The sequence below is a fragment of the Grampus griseus genome, assembly GCF_964374135.1.
Source record: "Grampus griseus genome assembly, chromosome: 17".
In the NCBI taxonomy this organism is placed as follows: domain Eukaryota; kingdom Metazoa; phylum Chordata; class Mammalia; order Artiodactyla; family Delphinidae; genus Grampus; species Grampus griseus.
This window is the reverse complement of record NC_139011.1, coordinates 47,478,715-47,497,731: the sequence shown is the minus strand read 5'-3', so window position 1 is coordinate 47,497,731 and position 19,017 is coordinate 47,478,715. Positions and strand designations below refer to the sequence as shown.

Here is a 19,017-nt window from a genome sequence, read left to right as displayed (position 1 = left end):
GTGGTAGGCACTACAGTCTCTTTAATTTGCTAATCATACAAATCTACTTTAATATTCTTGGTGACAAGGAGCTAACTACTGATAAGACAGCTTCTTCAGTTTTGGGGCTACTCCAGGGTGAAATGCCGGAACGTCTTACTGCCTGCCTGCAATGTTACCTAGTTCTACCAGGGGGAATAAAGCAGAACAAGTAGCCACTGTTCTTGACAAATGGATACAGTTTCAGTTTTTCAAACTATGAGTGTCAGATTCATTCATTGTATCAGATAGATCTGTCAAATGGCTTTGCCCATTTACTAATGGATGGCACACTGCAGACACACGTTGGGTCAAAGGACTCAATGTCACCTCATTGATACTGTCATCAATATAATTTGTATTGGCATTTTGTCTCACCCTGACTTTAAGGACTCTGTGAGGAGATCCAAGTCTCCAGACCATGGACTGATCACCTCTGCTTGACACAGTATTCTCTGCTCATTTCCAGAGGGGACCAAGGATGAGCTCTTGTACTTCTGAGTCTATTCACCCTACCTGGCAACACATACTAGCTGGGCTGATTGGATCAAGCAGGAGCCCCAGAGTTTAAATTTCCAGCTGCATTGGAGGAAACAGAGGCTATGCCCCAATCCCATAACCCCTCACTTCTTACTGCTAGCCTATCCTAGGCTGTTCTTGCTGATAGGAGTACTTCATGCTAAAAATTAATTTTGCTTACCTGATGGCAGTCACACAACCTCAAATGCCATTTTTATAAATAAGGCAACCACCAATGGAGTGTGATTTAGGGTTTTTTCTTCTGTAGACCCTGCCTACCCTATAAAATCTCCCATTACTGCATCATGGAGACTATAATCCCTTTCCGAGGGAATAGATTCTTTCCAACCATAAGATGAAATAAGAACTTACATTTCCATACTGCCCAAAAGGAAATACATTGATTACAAAATGCAGGAGAATGACTGATTTTCCACATTTGTTGTGTTCATTAAAGGGTTTTTGAATAGACTTGACAGTATTAGAGAACTTCAACACACACAAAATAAAAATTAATAAATGAAGAGAAAAAAATTGCATTTACAACAAACAAAATAAACACATTGATATATAAAAGGTTGTTATACATCGATGAAAAATGGATGCCATAAAGTCACAAACTAAAAAGTATTAACAGCCAATAAGGGTATGAAAATATGTTCAACCTTGCTATTATTAAAGAAATACAAATAAAATAATTCAGGTGTCATATTTTACTGACTAGAATGACAAAGTTTTAAAAAACTTGATAATACTGGTATTGATATTGATAATACTGGTACTGATGAGTGTGTGTAAGAAACCACACTGGATGTTAAATTCTTGGTAGAAATAAAAAGCACGGTAACCTTTCTGGAAGACAACATGTCAGTATGTACCAGAACTGACAACCAGCCATTCAAGTTCTAGAAGTCCATTCTAAGGAAATAAACAAATGCTCAAAGACATATGAACAAGGATGCTTGTCTCATTGTTTAGCAGAGCAAAACAGGAATAATCTAAATGTTGAACAGTAGGGACTGGTTAAATAAATAATAGAATGCTGTTCAACCATTAAAAATGATGCTGCAGATTTTTATTAGGTGATGAGTAATCATACTTATATTACTAAATAAAAATGTTATAGAACTGTTTTGTAGTTTGATATAATAATTAAAGGTATTTTATACTTGCATTGTATTTATATGCACCCCGTCACAAAAAAGTTTCAAAAGATACCCTCAAAAATGTTACAGAGATGATTTATCAGAAATGGGATTTTGAGTTATTTTTCCTTTTTTCTTTAAATCCTTTCAATTTTGGAGTTTCTGCAATGAGCCTGTATTATTTTTACAATTAAAAATATTTAAATTTACAACAAAAGGATCTAAATTCCTCCAGTTTTCCATTTATTTTCCACCCTGGCTCAGGGTATTTGTGTAAAAAAAAAAAAAATCAGCTTATTTTCTCTTTTGTATCAATCTAAATTTACTTTTCATAAGTTAACATTTTAGTCTGGCAAAAGGTTCACACAGGAAAATTGTTAAGGTCTGAGTATTCTATTACCTTTAAAAGCACTGGAAACTTTGAAATTATTTCTTTCAGAATTTTCATATAATACTGAAAGGCGGGGGGGGGAGGTAGCAAAATGAAGGGAAATAGATAGTAGTAGTCAACTTCAATTAAGAAAAAGCAACAAGAGGCAGTTTGTACTCTTGATACGGCAGAAGCCCCATGTGTCAACTCATGCTAAAAAATGTATATATACACACACATATATATGTTTGTGTGTATTATATGTATATGTGACACACACACATAATTAATCCACAGCCTTAGGCTAATCACTCATTGTGGCAGAAACAACGAGCTGTTGACTACACTTTAATTAGCTCCTCCAGCCTGTAGAGGCATCACTAGGACCAAGATAGGAACAACATTCTCCATCTCCGCTTGCATCTGGGTATGGTTCTATCCCAAAGAATGTGACCAGAGGTGACCTGAAGAGTTTATGTCTGAAGGATAACGAGTTGATAATTGTAGCTTGCAGCTTCCTCTCTCCTTTCCTTTTTAGGACGAACGTAGAGCCACTTGATGAAGGTGGTGGGTCCCTGAATAACTGAGCAGAAAACTGACCCTCAGACCACCAAAGTCCATACTACACTCCTGAGTGAGTGAGAAATGAACTGTCCACGTGTTGCTCCACTGAGGTTTAAGGTTTATTATTTAGTGTCTAACTAACGCATTTTTTCTTTAAACCTCAGTTGCCTTCTCTGTAAAATAAAGTATTTGAAAAGGATCCACTGTAAGTTTTTTCCCTTGCTTATGTTTTTATCTTAGTTTTTAATTCTCAGAAACATTGCGCGCATTTTACCTTTTAAGTTAGTAAGTCTACTTTTCTTCCCACAAAGACGGGTTCTTCAAGTTACGGAGAAGTCATAGCAGACTGTTGCTTCAGTTTAAGATACGCATTCACATATGAGATGAGAAGGGTGAGGACCCAGAGAAACGCCTTTGACAGAGGGGAGTGAGAGCATACTGAAGAATGTTTAGTAATAAAGAATTCAGATGGGAGAAACGGATGGGTTACATCTAACAGATTTGCTCAAAGGAATTCTGGAAAGGCAAATATGTGAAAATGTATAGCAAAGACATGAAATGCCTTTTGGTCCCTAAATGGATTTCATTTCAAAGACGTGCATATTGCAAATACATGTACCATAACACTTCTCTGTCCACTTCTAGAATTTTCTAAAGCCTGACAGAACATCTGCAGAGAGAGGATGTCATTCCAAGATAATCGACTGCAAGTTACTAAATTAAGTTAAAAATGTCCTTAACCTTGAACAGTTTTTAAAGAGATTTTAGAAGAAAGGAGCCCTCCAGGGGGTTGTATAACTATATAATTGTACCCTTTCTAAAAGGCTATTTACAGATACATAATGTTTCCCCTCCATTCTTTAAAGTAAAATATAGGATAAAAAAAATAGTTTGGGAATAATATTTGTTTGGGACAGCAGGCACTGCTAATCAGTACCACTCTCTCCTTATTCCTTACTACCAGAGCCCTGGTTTAGGAGACCCCATTATCCTTAAGGCTAAGGTGGCCAGTTTAAAATCCGAGCTGATGAGATCTAAGTGCAAGTCTGCTGACCATCTGTGGTAAAAAATTTGCTCTCTGAGTTAGACACTGCCTTTTTTTTCTTACTTAATTTCTTTTTCCTTTTCTTTCTTCCTGCCCAAATTGTTGGAACACTATTGGAGATTCTGGGGTCACTTTGAAGCTATGTGGACATGCTAGAGATGTGGAAGCTGGAAGAGTGAAGCAACCCAGTTCCCTGGTGATGCCCTTCAGCAGCTGGACTAACGCTAGAGGGACTATCTCCAAACTTCCTGCTACCCGTGGAAAGTAAGGTAAATCACTCATTCACTTTCTGTTACCTACTAACTGATCCAGAACTCTAACCTCAGGGTTCTAGAACCCTTCTCAGTATCCCATAGTCATACTCATGTTCCGGACTCCTGATCATCAGACTTGCTTATAGCAGATGTATGGGGAGGGCGGGCTCTTCTGGAAGCCCTCATACTTCCTCCCCTACCCCCACCACACACAAATAATGATCTTTATGTCCACTCATCCTTCTATCTACACTCAGAGGCCAGGGCCCCCAGGAAGGCTTCACTGACAACCCTTTACTCCTCTCTACATGCAGAAAGGGTAGAGGTGTGGGCTCTGCAATCAGACTTCCGAGACTTGAATTCTTAATCTGTTACTTACCAGTTTAGGACGTGGGCAAAGTAGTTACCTTCTCTGGACACCCCTGTAAAAGAGGAACACTAAGTAGCACCTATGTACCTTACTGAAAGGATTAAATGAGCAAATGCAGGTAAAGTTCTTATAATTTTTTCTTGGGTCAATCAATTCTAGCTGCTATTGTTACCTTTGGCTAATTTAGGGCAGAGTCCCTTTGCCCTTCTTAGGTTCTCTGGGCCCGTCTCATTCACAACACACACAACCGCATACTGCAGAGTTTTGAAAGGTGGTTCTCAAAATGTGGTCCCTGGGCCAGCAATATCAGCCACACCTGGGAACTGGTTAGAACTCTGGCACTGGAGCCCAGCAATCTGTGTTTTAACAATATTCTCAGGCAAATCTGATGCACACTAAAGGTTGACGACAACTGAGAACATCTGTCTCAGACTGTCCTGGAGGCATTCACCAAAAATAGAGTTACAGGACCTTACACCTGACCAGCTGGAGAAGGGGTCTAGTAATTGCCCTGGTTATCATGCTTGTCATGATTTTTCAGCACATAAATGTTTGAGAATCACTGCCATTTTGAATGTGTGTTTCACTTGTCTGTTTTTCCAGTGGACTTTACTTCCTTGCCAGGGAGGTTTGTGAAGATTTGTTGCTGTTGTTTGCATTATTAGTTTTATTATGCTAATTCTAGAATCTCTGGTGCATAGTGCAATCTCAGGCAGGAAGTAGTGGCTCATTAAAACAGGTATTCCAAAAGTCTTGGTAGAACTTCAAGATTAATTCCTTCAGGAAGAGGTAAAATTGTCATTAGATGCAGATGATATGATACTATATAGAGAAAACCCTAAAGACTCTACATGAAAACTACTACAACTGATAAACGAATTCAGCAAGGTAGCAGAATACAAGACTAACATACAGAAATTGGTTGCATTTCTTTGTACCAACAATGAAATATCGGAAAGGGAATGTAAAAAAACAATGCCTTTTAAAATCACAACCCCAAAAATAAAATACTTAGGAATAAACCTCACCAAGAAGGCAAAAGACTTATACGCGGAGAACTGTAAGACATTAATAAAGGAAAGTGAAGATGATTCAAAGAAATGGAAAGACATCTCATGTTCTTGGGTTGGAGGAATTAACATTGTTAAAATGCTCATACTACCCAAAGCAATCTACAGATTTAATGCGATCCCTATCAAATTACCCATGACATTTTTCACGCAATTAGAACAAATAATCCTAAAATTCATACAGAACCATAAAAGACCCAGAATTGCCAAAGCAATCCTGAAGAAAAAGAACAACGTTGGAGGCATAGCCACCCCAGACTCAGACAGTACTCCAAAGTCACAGTAATCAAAACAGTGTGGTATTGGCACAAAAACAGACATATGGATCAATGGAACAGAATACAGAGCCCAGAAATAAACCCACACACCTCAGTTAACCTTTGACAATTAATCTTTGACAAAGGAGGCAAGAATATATAATGGGAAAGAGACAGTCTCTTCCGCAAGTGGTGTTGGTAAAGTTGGACAGCCTTATATAAACCAGTGAAGTTAGAACACATCCTTTCACCATACACGAAAATAAACTCAAAATGTCTTAAAGACTTAAACATAAGACATGACACCATAAAACTTCTAGAAGAGAACACAGGCAAAATAGTCTCTGACATAAATCATACCAATGTTTTCTTAGGTCAGTCTCCCAAGACAATAGAAATAAAAACGAAAATAAACAAAGGGGACCGAATCAAACTTACAAGCTTTTGCACAGCAAAGGAAACCATAAACAAAATGAAAAGACAACCTACAGAATGGGAGAAAATATTTGCAAATGATGCGACCAGCAAGGGCTTAATTTCCAAAATATACAAACAGCTCATACAACTTGATGACAATAAAAGCAAACAACCCAATCAAAAACATAGGCAGAAGACTTAAAGAGACATTTCTCCAAAGAAGAAATACAGATGGCCAATAGGCACATGAAAAGATGCTCAACACTGCCAATTATTAAAGAAATGCAAATCAAAACTACCATGAGGTACCACCTCACACCAGTCAGAATGGCCATCATTAAAAAGTCTACAAATAACATATGCTGGAGAGGGTGTGGAGAAAAGGGAACCCTCCTACAACACTGTTGGTGGGAATGTAAGTTGGTGCAGCCACTGTGGAAAACACTATGGAGGTTCCTCAGAAAACTAAAAATAGACCTACCACATGATCCAGCAATCCCACTCCTGGGCGTATATCCAGACCAAACTATAATTCAAAAAGACACATTCACCCTGATCTTCACAGCAGCAATATTCACAATAGCCAAGACATGGAAACAACCTAAATGTCCATCAACAGATGAATGGATAAAGACGATGTGGTACATATATACAATGAAATACTACTCAGCCATAAAAAAAAGAATGAAATAATGCCATTTGCAGCAGCAACATGGATGCAACTAGAGATTATCATACTAAGCAAAGTAAGTCAGAAAGAGAAAGACAAATACCATGATACCACTTATATGTGGAATCTAAAATATGACACAAATGAACCTATCTATGAAACAGAAACAGACTCAGAGACATAGAGAATAGACTGGTGGCTGCCAAGGGGGAAGCAGGTGGGAGAGGGATGAACTGGGAGTTTGGGATTAGCAGATGCAAACTGGTATATATAGATTGGCTAAACAACAAGGTCCTACTATATAGCACAGGGAACTATATTCAATATCCTGTGATAAACCATAATGGAAAAGAGTATGAAAAAGAATGTATATACATATGTATAACAGAGTCACTTTGCTGTACAGCAGTAATTAACACAACGCTGTAAACCAAGTATACTTCAATAAAAAATAAGTTAATTAAATTTTTAAAAAGATTAATTCCTTCAGAAGAACAAGTACTACACATTCACAAAAAAAGCACCCTTTGAAAGTTTAAATTTTTGAATTTCTTTGCCACTTCCTTAGTTTTGATCATCTTGGACAATATATTTTCAATACTGACTTTTAAAAAGAATTGTGTTTCAGTGTTTGCTATCCTTAGAGAGACAGAAACAGATAAGTACAACTAAATACTTGTTTTTCAAAAGTCTCAAAAGTATAAGGGAAATGAAAGTAATTATATCTTCAAATGATTTTGGGGTATGTTTCTAATTTCATACTTCTGATGCGATTCAAGATTAAAACTGTATTAAGACATTTGAGACATGCCGCATTGGTATTAAATGAATTTAATTTTGTGTAAAGTGGCAGAAATATTTTCTTCAGCAAACATACCTGCAGATATAAAATCACAACCATAAATCTACAAAAAAGCAAGCTATTGAATGAAATCTGATTGGTTATTTCCCTGCAGTATGGATCTGCTAATAATTTAATTTACTACTTGCTAACAGAAGCCAAAATTTAAATATACATATATATATATGTGTGTGTATATATCTATCTCTTCAATTTTAAATCATTCATATATATGAACAAGTATACATACACATATATAACAATTGTTCATACATATATATATATAAACAATTTAAATTAAAGAAAGTATATCTGGTGGCCTATTTTTCCCCACCGATTTCTAAAGAACACCATATTCTATTCTAGGCAGTGGAATGTCAATCCACCTTAAGGGTTGTTCAATGAGCATATCTGAGAAACCACTGGTTTAGTCAATGATGTACTTACTGAGGGAGGCCCTAGTGCCACTGTCAAGAGCTTATCCACAGGAGAGATAAGAAGGTACTTGTTTGGTTTGTGAAAAGAAGGAGTAGTGAGGAATGGCAGGTAGCTGCAGGCTGATGACACGTGATGTCCCTATATATGTAGAACCAACACGCCCATAATTGCACCCAATTTCCATACCCAAATCCAAAGCCTTTATATCATTAATCCCAGGCAAAAATGGTAAGATTCATGTGTGTTACTATCCCACGGCTTCAAGATGCCTCTAAACTCATATGAGTATGTCTTAGTTTTATCAGTGGAGGACAAACCAGGCTTCTATCACCAAGCCCCATTCCATAACAGGCAAACCAGTCCAAGACTTCTCTGAGTGCTGCAGGAGAGTCTATGGAAGGGGCGCTCACTCCACTGTGATGCCTAAAATGCCTTTGCACAGAGCAAACATTCAATACATGCTGAGTGAATGAATGAGTGAACTGGCTCATTTCAGGGAAATTCCATTCAACAGGCTGGCATTCCTTCCTACCCATCTTAACTGTTAAGCTTGCCATCAGACAAAAATTTAATTATAAAACGTTAGAGCTGAGGAAATTTTAGAAACTATCTACTCTCCAGAGGTATTACAACTTTAATTTAGTGGTAAAAATCACTAGGAGTGATTTAGAAGTCTATCAGACCTGAGTCCAAATTCCACATCTACCATATTTTGGTGAGCAAATAACTACTTCTGAGGCTCTGTTCCATATATGCATTATGGGATATCATAATAATACATACATTAATTGTATGACTATCAGGGGATGAAATGACACAATCCATTTGCCATGGTCGGCTAAGTAATTTGCCCCAAGTAAGCACTCAAGACATTAGCCAATATTCATAGCGGAGAGATGAAAACAAAACTCTGGGACTGATGCCTACCTTAGTGGCCCCAGTGGTCATAATGACTTTCTTCCATTCAGCCTGCTCTCTTCTCACTAAGACTAAGGAAGAGAAGATGAACAAATTAGGAATAACAATTTGAAAATGGTTTTATACTCCCTGAATGAATGGAATTATAATAAAATGATTCATGAGTTCTGCAGAAATATGATGAGACTTTAGATCTTTATGTTAGTTCTCTACAAAACCAATTGATGGCCCTAAGATGTACCTTCCCACCCAGCCCCATCCTTACCAGGATCAAATATCATTGTAAATGGAAAAGTCAACCACACATAATCAACAAGCTAAGTTACAAGCCAGTGAAGTCTCAGAGCTTTGATAGAGAAAATTCAGATTTATCATTATATGTAAAAATAAGATGATATGAAGAACTCAATCTAAAAAATATTACCTGGAGATCTATAATCTCTACAATAGTGCTATAAAAAGTAAAGAGCTAGAAATCTATTTCGATGGTTTTCCTTATAAGAAAGCACTTTCTGTATAACTTTTAATGTACTACTGATGAGAACAATTCAACAAAATTCAAATAAATATCTGCAGATGTCCTACAAGAAGAAGAAAACAGAGTTAGATGTGACAGGGGATAACTGGACTTCAGGATGAGTAAGACCCTATACTTGACCTCAATAAATTAACATGAAATACAGTGGATGAGTCATGTACAGAATGTCAGAATTCTAAAAGGCCAAGCTAAGTACCAAAAGGAACACGTGGGGACTCTTAAGAAGGAAATAAAATATTGGTTAGTTGATTACGAAAAGGCAGAAGGGAGTAGGTTCCCTTTGGCTGCTCTTTGAAGAGATCACTTCCTTTCCCCGCTAGTCCTGAGGCTACGGTGGCATGGGCAATAGAGGAATGTGGGGACTGAGAATCATTTCTACTCTCACCAGAGTGGCTGGAAGCAGATTTTCTTACCAGGATGTAGTAGTATGCTAATATTTAAGGGTTCTTGAGGTCAGAGAGAAGGGTTTGAATACTCCGGCTCCACCTCTTGCTGTGGGTCAAGTTTGTTACGTTTCCAACACCTCGGCGTCTTTATCTGAAAATTGAGGACGATGATAATGTCTCCCACCTGAGTGTGAGAACTATATGATACAGTGCATACGCAGGGCTAAATTTGGTGCCTGGCAAACAGAAAGTGCTCAGTACGGCAGGCGAGTGTAGTGACAATAAAGGCAAAGATGACAGGGGTAGTGCCGGTGTTGCTTCTGCCCCCAGAACAGGCTCTGACTGGGAGAGAGTTAAAGCACCTTTGGGTTCATGGGGGTTTATATATAAGCAACGGTTGATCAATGTGAGCTGGCTGTCCAAATGATTATGTGCAATCTAAGAAAAAAATAGGCCTCGGATCTGCTCAGCTACTTAATAATATTAGCAGCGGTAGTAGTCAAAGAAGCTAAATTTTATTAAGTGTTTATATGCCAAACAACGTGCTGAACGTTTTAAAAGGATTTACTCACTTATTACAACAAGGCTATATGCTAGGTCCTGATAATGTTATTCGTCTCTTTCAGATGTTGACTGAGCCTCAGAGGGGTTACAAAAGCACCTAAGATCCCTTTATCAGTACATGACGGAAATCAGTTCAAATCCAGCCTGTCTGACTTGTTCTTAACCACTAAGGTATGAAATTAAGCATGTTGCCCTTTGCCTGATTCTCCTTCCGAGGCCTGAATATTTCACTTAGCTCTCTGAGTGCAGAAGAGAGAAAATTCTCTCTCCTTGGCCCAACTTGGCATCAATACCCAACTCCCCTTCTCAAAATGGGTTGCTTCAACGAGCAGCAATGAATGCCGGGTCGTGGACCAGTCACCTTGATGACTAAGAGTCAGGCATTACGGAAAGAAAATGCTCTGTGACAAACCTACCCTTATACAGAAACAAGACAGAAATGGGGGGACAGGGCAGAAGATAATGGAATAAGGCATAGGAAAAATAGCACCTGGCATCGTGACAGTAATAATAATAATAGTAGTAGTAGTAGTAATAGTAATAATGATAGACTTCACTATGATCTAGGCATTGTATTAAGTGCTTGGTGTAAGTGACTTCATGTTAACATTGAAAACAAGTCTATGGGGATGAAATATTATTAACATCATTTTATAGGCAGGAGTATTGAGGTTCAGGTAATCAGGTAAATTGCCCAAGCTCATATGGTTAGCAAGTGGAAAGCAGAGATTTGAACCAGCACCTACACTCCTAACCATTATGCTATAACCATTATGCTGAAGACATAAGAATTCCAATGGTCTTTCCCCATAACCCACTCCTGCACTCCAGACTTAAATAGTCCAAGATCAAGAGAGAGCAAGCTTGGAGTTGCCACTCTTCAGTGAGTGTCAATCATTTCAAAACAGTGTATTTGCTAACAAGATGCACTTCCTGTGATAATCTTCTCAACCAGCTATCAAGAAACAGGAAGCAAAGATTCAAGTAACAGTATGTTCCTACTTACGAGGAAGGTGGGACAGCACAGTTGACACTGGGCTTAACTGTTCTGGAAAACGTGGTCCCAGTAGGCATACACGCTGGTACATTTTCCCCACCTAACAAATACAAAAGAAGTATTTCATTTCCATGTTGCTCTTCAAAGTTCCACCTCATTCGTGCCTGTCATTCATCCTCTGGCCTCTTCCTGTCTCCATTTCTGTACAGAAAGGTGCTGAGTCTCTGCTCTCGGATACGAAAAGGGTGTGTTAGGAGAGGGAGCCATGGTACCTCGATGTCTTTTTTTTTTCATCTTAATTCTATTATGCCAACTCCACTGAACTTAATTAGAGTGAATACAGAATTACACAATTACCCTCTGTTCTAGTCTTCAGATGTTATATTTTGATAAAATTTACGACATGCTGCTCTCCCCTTGAACACCAGATGAACACTAGAAATGGATGTGTGTTGACATAAAATCTGTTATAATTACAATTCAAGTATAGCTTACATAATGATAGTGTTAACATAAAATTATAGATGTGTAGAGACAACGTGGTCATGCATTTTTTAGTATAAGTACATGCTTAGACCAATATCTGTTAGCGGAATGAAGATGGAAGAGAATTTTGGTTAAGCCACAAAGGCTGTTTAAGGACTTGCAGATAGCTAAGGGGAACTCAAAGACCAGTAAGATAATATTTCCCCTGCCATGTTTTCAATTGCAAAGTGAAGGGAACATGTGAAAGCAAGTACCCCTATGGAAATTACAAGACAAGTACATTTTTTTCCTTGAGTACCTGGGTAAATGCTTAAATTCTAATGTATATCAGTGATGCAAATTTTCAACTGAGTTTGATAAATCATAAAATAATAATTATACATATATGTATATAAAACTGCATGGAACTAGACAGTTCAGAATTACTTCTAATTAAAGAGGTACCCTATGACAACTAACTTAAACCTTACAAAATATGGTTCCAAGTACCCTATCAGAGTGAAAAGCAGGAGACTGAAAGGTTTAGTGTAAATGTTTGTAGTCATGGTGTCTTAACTAAAACTACTGTGTCACAAATACTATTAAAATAATTGTGACATTTTATTCACTTTTACTGCAAACAACAAAACAAACTATAGGTATTTTTTCATTTCAGGCAATTATTTTAGCTAACAGTTATTAAATGTTTTGAGAAGACACAGTGCTAATTGCATTACTTCATTTTATCTTTAAAATAGCGCTTCCACGTAATTATTCTTAATATCTCCATTGTATTACAGTGTATCTCTAGTTTAGACCTTTCTTCAGAACTGCAGACTTGTGTATCCAACTGTGTACTCAGCATCTCTACTTGGATGTCACGAAAACATCTCAAATCTTATACCTCCAAAACTGGTCTTTAATCCCCCAAACATGCTCTACCCCAAACTTTTTCCATCTTAGGTGACAGTAACCACACCTTTCCAGTTCCCCAGGCCCTAAATCTCGAATTCACCCTTGACCCCCTCTTCCTTTCCATTCTTGCATTCAATCTACCACAAAATGCTGTCACAACCTTCCCAATGTGCCACTTCTGAGAATTACCAGCCGCTAGCAGCCTGGTGCAGGCCACCAACATAGACCTCGAGGATCCTGTAGTCGGCTCCCGAGATTCTCCCTGACTCCACTCTCTCCCCACATCCTCAAGACCACAGATAGAGTTATGCTTTTCAAACAAGAGACAGTTCATGCCACACCTTGGCTAAAATCGTGCCCCTGGCTGCCTACATTTAGAGTAAAAGACACAATGCATGTGATGGCCTCCCAGGACTTACCCAATCCATCCCATCACATATCCGACCTCCAGCCCTCCTGCTGTCTCTTCCTCCCCACTGACTAAGTCAGCCAGGGTGGCCTCCTTGATATTCCTCCAAGCTGCCCGGCATATTTCTGCCTTAGAGTTTTGGGACTGGTTATTCTTGCTCCCACGGAGTGGTCTCCCCATCATACATTCTGACAACTCCCTCACTTCAAGTCTTTGCTCAAATGTCAACTTATAAAATCCACCCTGACTACCCTATTTAAAATCAGAACCTACCTGTACACTCCTCCAGCACTCCCAACCCAAGCCTCTTCAGTGAGCTTCACATCCTTTTCCTTATCCCGTAGCGCCCATCAACCTGTGACAAAGCATAGAATTTATTTATAACATCCGTTTCCACACGAGAGTGTAAGGCGGGAGAAAGCATGCAAGAAGGAGCACGCAGGCAAAGGCTCTTGTCTAATTTATTCATTGATACGTCCAAGCATAGAGAACAGGAAGATGCTTGATAAATAGTCCTGAAAAAGATACAGATGAGGAAACTAGTAGTAAAGCTCAGAAAGTTTAAGTAACTTCCTCAAGGTTCTAGAGCTAGAAGAGGGTCACAGTAGAATTCACACTTGGGGATGTCTAACTTCAAATCTCTTAGCCTCTCTGCTATCTTTTTTTTTTTTTTTCTCCTTCTTTGCGGTACGCGGGCTTCTTACTGTTGCAGCCTCTCCCGTTGCGGAGCACAGGCTCCGGACGCACAGGCTCAGCAGCCATGGCTCACAGGCCCAGCCGCTCCGCAGCATGTGGGATCTTCCCGGATCGGGTCATGAACTCTCAACCACTGCGCCACCAGGGAAGCCCCTCTCTGCTATCTTAAGTCCATGCAATTCAGGATTTGTTTTAATCAGTGCCATGGAAATTCTCACTCCACTGAATAGGATCACTAAAGTGTTCTCTGTCTAGATTTATATATATATTTTCCATTTAAACAAAGGAAACAGAAGAGGGGAATTCATCATGGGTTATTGTGGTAGTTTTACAGCAATTTTAGCAATAATGACATTTAAGTAATAGTGATATTTAATGATAGCATAATAATAATAAAATAATAGCTCTTAAATGTATTGAAGACAAATCGTATGCTAAACTCAGTGCTAAAATATTTCCATGTATATTTTGTGCAAAATCCTTATGAATATTCTATCAGATGAGCTTTATGTGTAACTCCACCAGGCATACTTCTCTTATTCCGCTTTCAAAGATAAGGAAATTGATGAGAAGTGTGGTAACCGTTTGATCAAGATGAGACTGGTAATAAGTTGCGAGTATGAATTTAAATTCAGGTCTAACTCCAGAATTTGATTCTCAATCCATACATGAAAATTCTGATAATTCCTTTGATAAGGGTATGTTCTCTCCTGGAAAACATCCCCCATTATGTCTGCCTGTGCTCATACCTTCAGGACACAGTCAAGTTTGAAACATGATAAAAATGTTTAAATAGTGTGCTTTAATAAATGGAAATATCTTCATCTAAACAATAACACAAAAAGGCAGGCTGAGCCCTTTGAAGTGGCTTCGTTGCTATCTTCCATCCAGAACATGAGAAGGAATCAACAGCTGCAGAGTAAAGAAAGCATGAAACCCAGAGATGGAGGATTCTGTAAATGACCAATTACAAGACTATTAAGCCACACTTTCACAGCAAGAGGCAAAATATTCCATTAAACTGAAAATTCTTCTACCCCTCACTCCAAGGCCCACACAAACATTAATGCTGCATTTATTAGGATGTATTTCCTGTGCTCTATCAACTTGACTTTCAGCAACTGTATTAATACAGTCCTTTCGCTTTGCACATATATCTGAATGATGGATTCCATTACTGGAGTTTTGTAGAAAGAGTGGAGTGAATGAAGTAAAGTTTGGGAAGAGCCATCATAATCCATAATGATGGGCACTGAATCAGGACAAGAAGAAACCTCTCTTCTCATTTATTTGAATGAAAATTCTACTATATATTTATTGCCTCTGTACAGGGCCATCTGTTGAATAATGGAAAACAAGCATCTTTCATTTGGAGGTAGGATTTGTGTGCTCAAGTTTCGATGGGCCTGCAGAATTAATCTTGTTTTAGAAATGAAATAAAATGTAATTTCTTACTGTAAGTAGATGTGGTTAAGCAACTGGCAACTTTGATGTCTTTAAATCACTGCAGTTTCGGGGTAGGCAAATCTATAATTATTTCAAGCACTTCTTTATTGGTGCAACAATTGAGCAGTGTACATAGTGGTCAACAACCTGGGCATTGTCAGACGACTCTAAGTTTGAATCTAGACTTTGCCACTCACCAGCTATGTGACTTTCAGCTATGAGAATCACTTTCTTCAGCTTTACACTGTGGATTATTATATGCCCTTTGCAGAACTACTGTAAGAACTAAATGTATATGGGCACAGTGGCTCATAGTAAGGGCTCAAATTAGTACTGTGGTCACTACTAGTAGTACTGAATAGAACTTCTATTCTCATAAAGTGGGATATGTGTCCCTTTATCATTGTAATTTCATATCATTTTACTTTTGACCTTATAATTTAATAGCTTGATCCAAGAAACATTTAGCAGTAAATATAATTGAAAGAAGATTACCTGTCAAACATGAAATACTGTAGTATCAAGTGTGCTGGCACAATACTCTTCTCAGATAATTAACCTGTAAAAATATGTTATTGTCTTCTTTTTAATTGAGCACATTGAACATATATATTTACTGTGCCAATTGGCGAAAGGTCCATTAATTAATCAGTCTAACTATATGTTGCATAAACGTCTTCTAAACATAATCGTATATGTATTTTATCTGTTGGGAAAATGTGTTTGAGATTGTTCTTTTCTGCCTATTTAAAGTAAGAGGATGAGAAATAGAGTTAGGCTTAATGTACTTTGTACTCCATTATGCCATGAAAATGCTTCTGTGCCCTGGAGACAACAACAAAAGATTTGCTTTAATGACAAGAATCAAGTATGTTCTAAAGCTTCCAGGTAGGAGGCGTATAGGTTGCAGTTTATATCAGAAGTCTTTGCTGTCTCTCTCAACTGCGTCTAGATGGGAAAGATGTGGTCACAAGTTCTTCAAGGTGATATAGTAAATGTTGGAAAAGAGGGGGGTAGGAGGCAGAGTTTTGAATATCTCAAACCTGAGCTAGAAGGATTTTATTTAAAGAAAATAGCGGATATTATTTTTCACTTAAGGAAGCAAACCTGACATTAATGTAGGAAATTAGCTCTTTTAGCTATGATGCTTTCAAATGCACATGGCTGAAAACAAATTCAAAATAGTCAAAGGAAATTTAAAAACAAAAACCAAACAACAACAACAACCTCAACAAACAAGTACTAGAAATTCAGGGATGCAGCCATATTCAGATACAGTTGGATCTGGAAGTTCCAGAGTATCAGCAGGGTTCCAGCTCTCTCTACATCGCTCAGCCCTGCTTACCTCTGCAAGACTTTATTTTACAGAAAGTCTCTTCTTGTGCTGGATGGTCACTGGGAGTCCCAGAGTCATACCTCCCCAGCTTAGAAATTCCAGAGAGAAAAGACAATTCTTCCATTTTGCTCTGAGACAAAAGTCCTGGGGAGCAGTCTGATAGACTTAGCCGAGGTCAGATGCCTACCCATGAGCCAATCACCTGCTTTACTGGAGTTCAGTCCCTGGGCGACTCATCCCCGGGGCTCGTGAGGAGGCAGGATGGCATTATCTGGCAGTTCTCCAAGAAAAGCCTGCTGTTTTTGTAAGATGAAAGGGGAGAGGACATGGATAATGAAACCTGTATCTGCTTCTGTAAAATCCACAGAATCTTACTCCCTGCCCTGTGTCGATGACCATGCAGTAAGCTGACCCAGGAGGTCATTTTTCCCACAACAGTCTTTATATATATGACTAAGGAACACACTGGTAAAAGAATATGGGAGAAAGTCTAAGTATGACAGGTCAGCTAGACTGATATTAACTAAAAAAGCTGTGTGAAAATACCCTTAAAAAGTTGCCCCCAACTCACTCAAAGTCCAAAGTTGGAGCTGGAAATACAATGTCATGGAGTTCGGATAAGAACAGGTTTTCTCCAAGCTGAACTATGACAGAGAGATTAGAGACTTCCAGAAACTATACTTTTTCAAAGAAAAAACATCACATGAGAAAAATGAGGCCTAGAAAAATTAAATGACTTAAGCTAATTAATGGCAGGACTGAGACTAGAGTATACTTTGTGTAATTGGCTATGGTCTTTTTTTTGTTTTGTGTGTTTTTTTGTTATCACTTCAGAACGAGACAAACTTAAAGAAAGGAAACACAACCAAAACTCAGTGGTTGGAAAAGAGATGGATGTGAACGCCCACTTGTTTCTTACGTATAAAGTTACCCCTCGCAGTGTTTTGGAGGAGAAAACGCTGGCTCTTCCCAACGTTGGTTACATACACAAAGATTCCAAAGACAAGACAAGTGCTTTACAAACAAAGTAACTAGAACCAGCTCAGGCTTCCCCGCGCCGGGTCCTACGTTCCACGGTCAGAACCACCAACTGTATCCCCCCCGGGGAACAAGGTGATTCAGGAAAGCTGGCGCCTTCAGAGAAAGGAGAAAACTTAGCCGGGAAGAGAGTCAGGAGGAAACTTGCTCAGCTTCTTGCTGGGGTCTGAAACGATCGCAATAGAGTCCTTAAACCCCTCAGGTTTCCCCAATCAAGAACCCTCGCCTCCAACCTGGGCCACCCCAGATCTGACTATAAGACGACAGAAGTCTGCGGACACACGAAGAGCTGACCACCCCACGAGAGGGACCAACGCGCGGCCGCGCCCACTCACCCACCGCTCCCCGGGAGACGGGAGACCAGCCCGGGGTCCAAGTCCTGGGAGTGGCCGACTCGCCCCTCTCCGGGCCCGGCTCCAGCTCACCTCGGCGCGGCCCGCCTGGGCGCCGCCATCTTGACCACGAAGGGGGCCTCGCGCCGGAGGCCCCTGAGCGGGCGCCCTGAGCGGAGCCGGAGCGCCGGGGAGGCCCAGGTCGGCGCCCTACGTCCCCCGCGCGCTCGCGCCCCGTCCACGAGCGACGAGAGTCCCGCACGCAGCGCCCGACCCAGGCTTCCGCGGAACCGGCGCCCCGCGCAGCCCGCACCGCGGCTCAGGCGGCGCCGAGGGCGGCCCGGGCGGAAGAGCGGGCGCGGGGCACGCGCTCGGTAACCTGGCAACGCGGAACAACCCGGCGTCGCCGGCGAACCCCAGCCCTCTACCGCGAGGAAGCACGGACCCCCGCACCCGCCGCCCAGCCCGCGCCGCCCCTCGGTCGCTCCGCCCGCCGCTGCCCGCTTGCTATGGTCTTTTAAATCCATGATACAACGTCTATATGTAACAAATCTGTTAAACCCTAAATGTTTATGATATTCAAGTAATCCATTATCTGAATTATTCTTGAAGATAAAACATCCAAAGACTTCTTAATTGTATGGGTATACATACATAAAATACACGTGGAGGTAACTTCAAATATACTATGTGCCTGTCTCTATTCCTTCCCTCTCCGCTCTTTTAAAAAATGCCCCTTTAAAAATTGCCCACTCACCATCTGTTAGGTAAATTTGCTGAAACACAGTTAATGTGGAGACAGAAATTGTTATAGAGACTATTCCAAATGGCACTGACACCTGTATTTATGAAATTTTTAAAAGGGTAACTTAGAGTTGTTTTTTTTAAAAAAAGAAATCCCACTATAGTAACACCACATCATCCTAGGTGCCCAGTTCTATCCAATTACATAAGATGGAGAAAGAGAGAGAGAGAGAGGAGAAAGAGAAAGAAGAAAGG

The 19,017-nt window shown here is 39.6% G+C and overlaps 1 protein-coding gene across 16 annotated transcripts in view; it reads right to left on the bottom strand.

The window, feature by feature from the left end:
- Nucleotides 1-18,221, bottom strand: part of LOC309835180 (uncharacterized protein) — a 43,796-nt gene extending 25,575 nt beyond the window's left edge. For 4 of the 16 annotated variants that reach the window (XR_014297963.1, XR_014297964.1, XR_014297965.1 and 1 more), the window contains exons 1-4: nt 18,022-18,156; nt 13,444-13,525; nt 11,391-11,481; nt 4,295-4,337 (exon numbers count right to left, since the gene is read on the bottom strand). Coding sequence is in view for 6 of the 16 variants with exons in the window: in XM_082674558.1 (XP_082530684.1) it covers nt 4,295-4,337; nt 11,391-11,472 (125 nt within the window). In the remaining 10 variants the exon portion in view is untranslated. Of the gene's footprint in view, nt 1-4,294; nt 4,338-8,905; nt 8,968-11,390; nt 11,482-13,443; nt 13,526-15,807; nt 15,872-18,021 lie in introns of all 16 variants that reach the window. The other 12 variants (XR_014297958.1, XR_014297959.1, XR_014297960.1 and 9 more) reach the window with 7 other exon arrangements.
- Nucleotides 18,222-19,017: the final 796 nt, after the last annotated feature.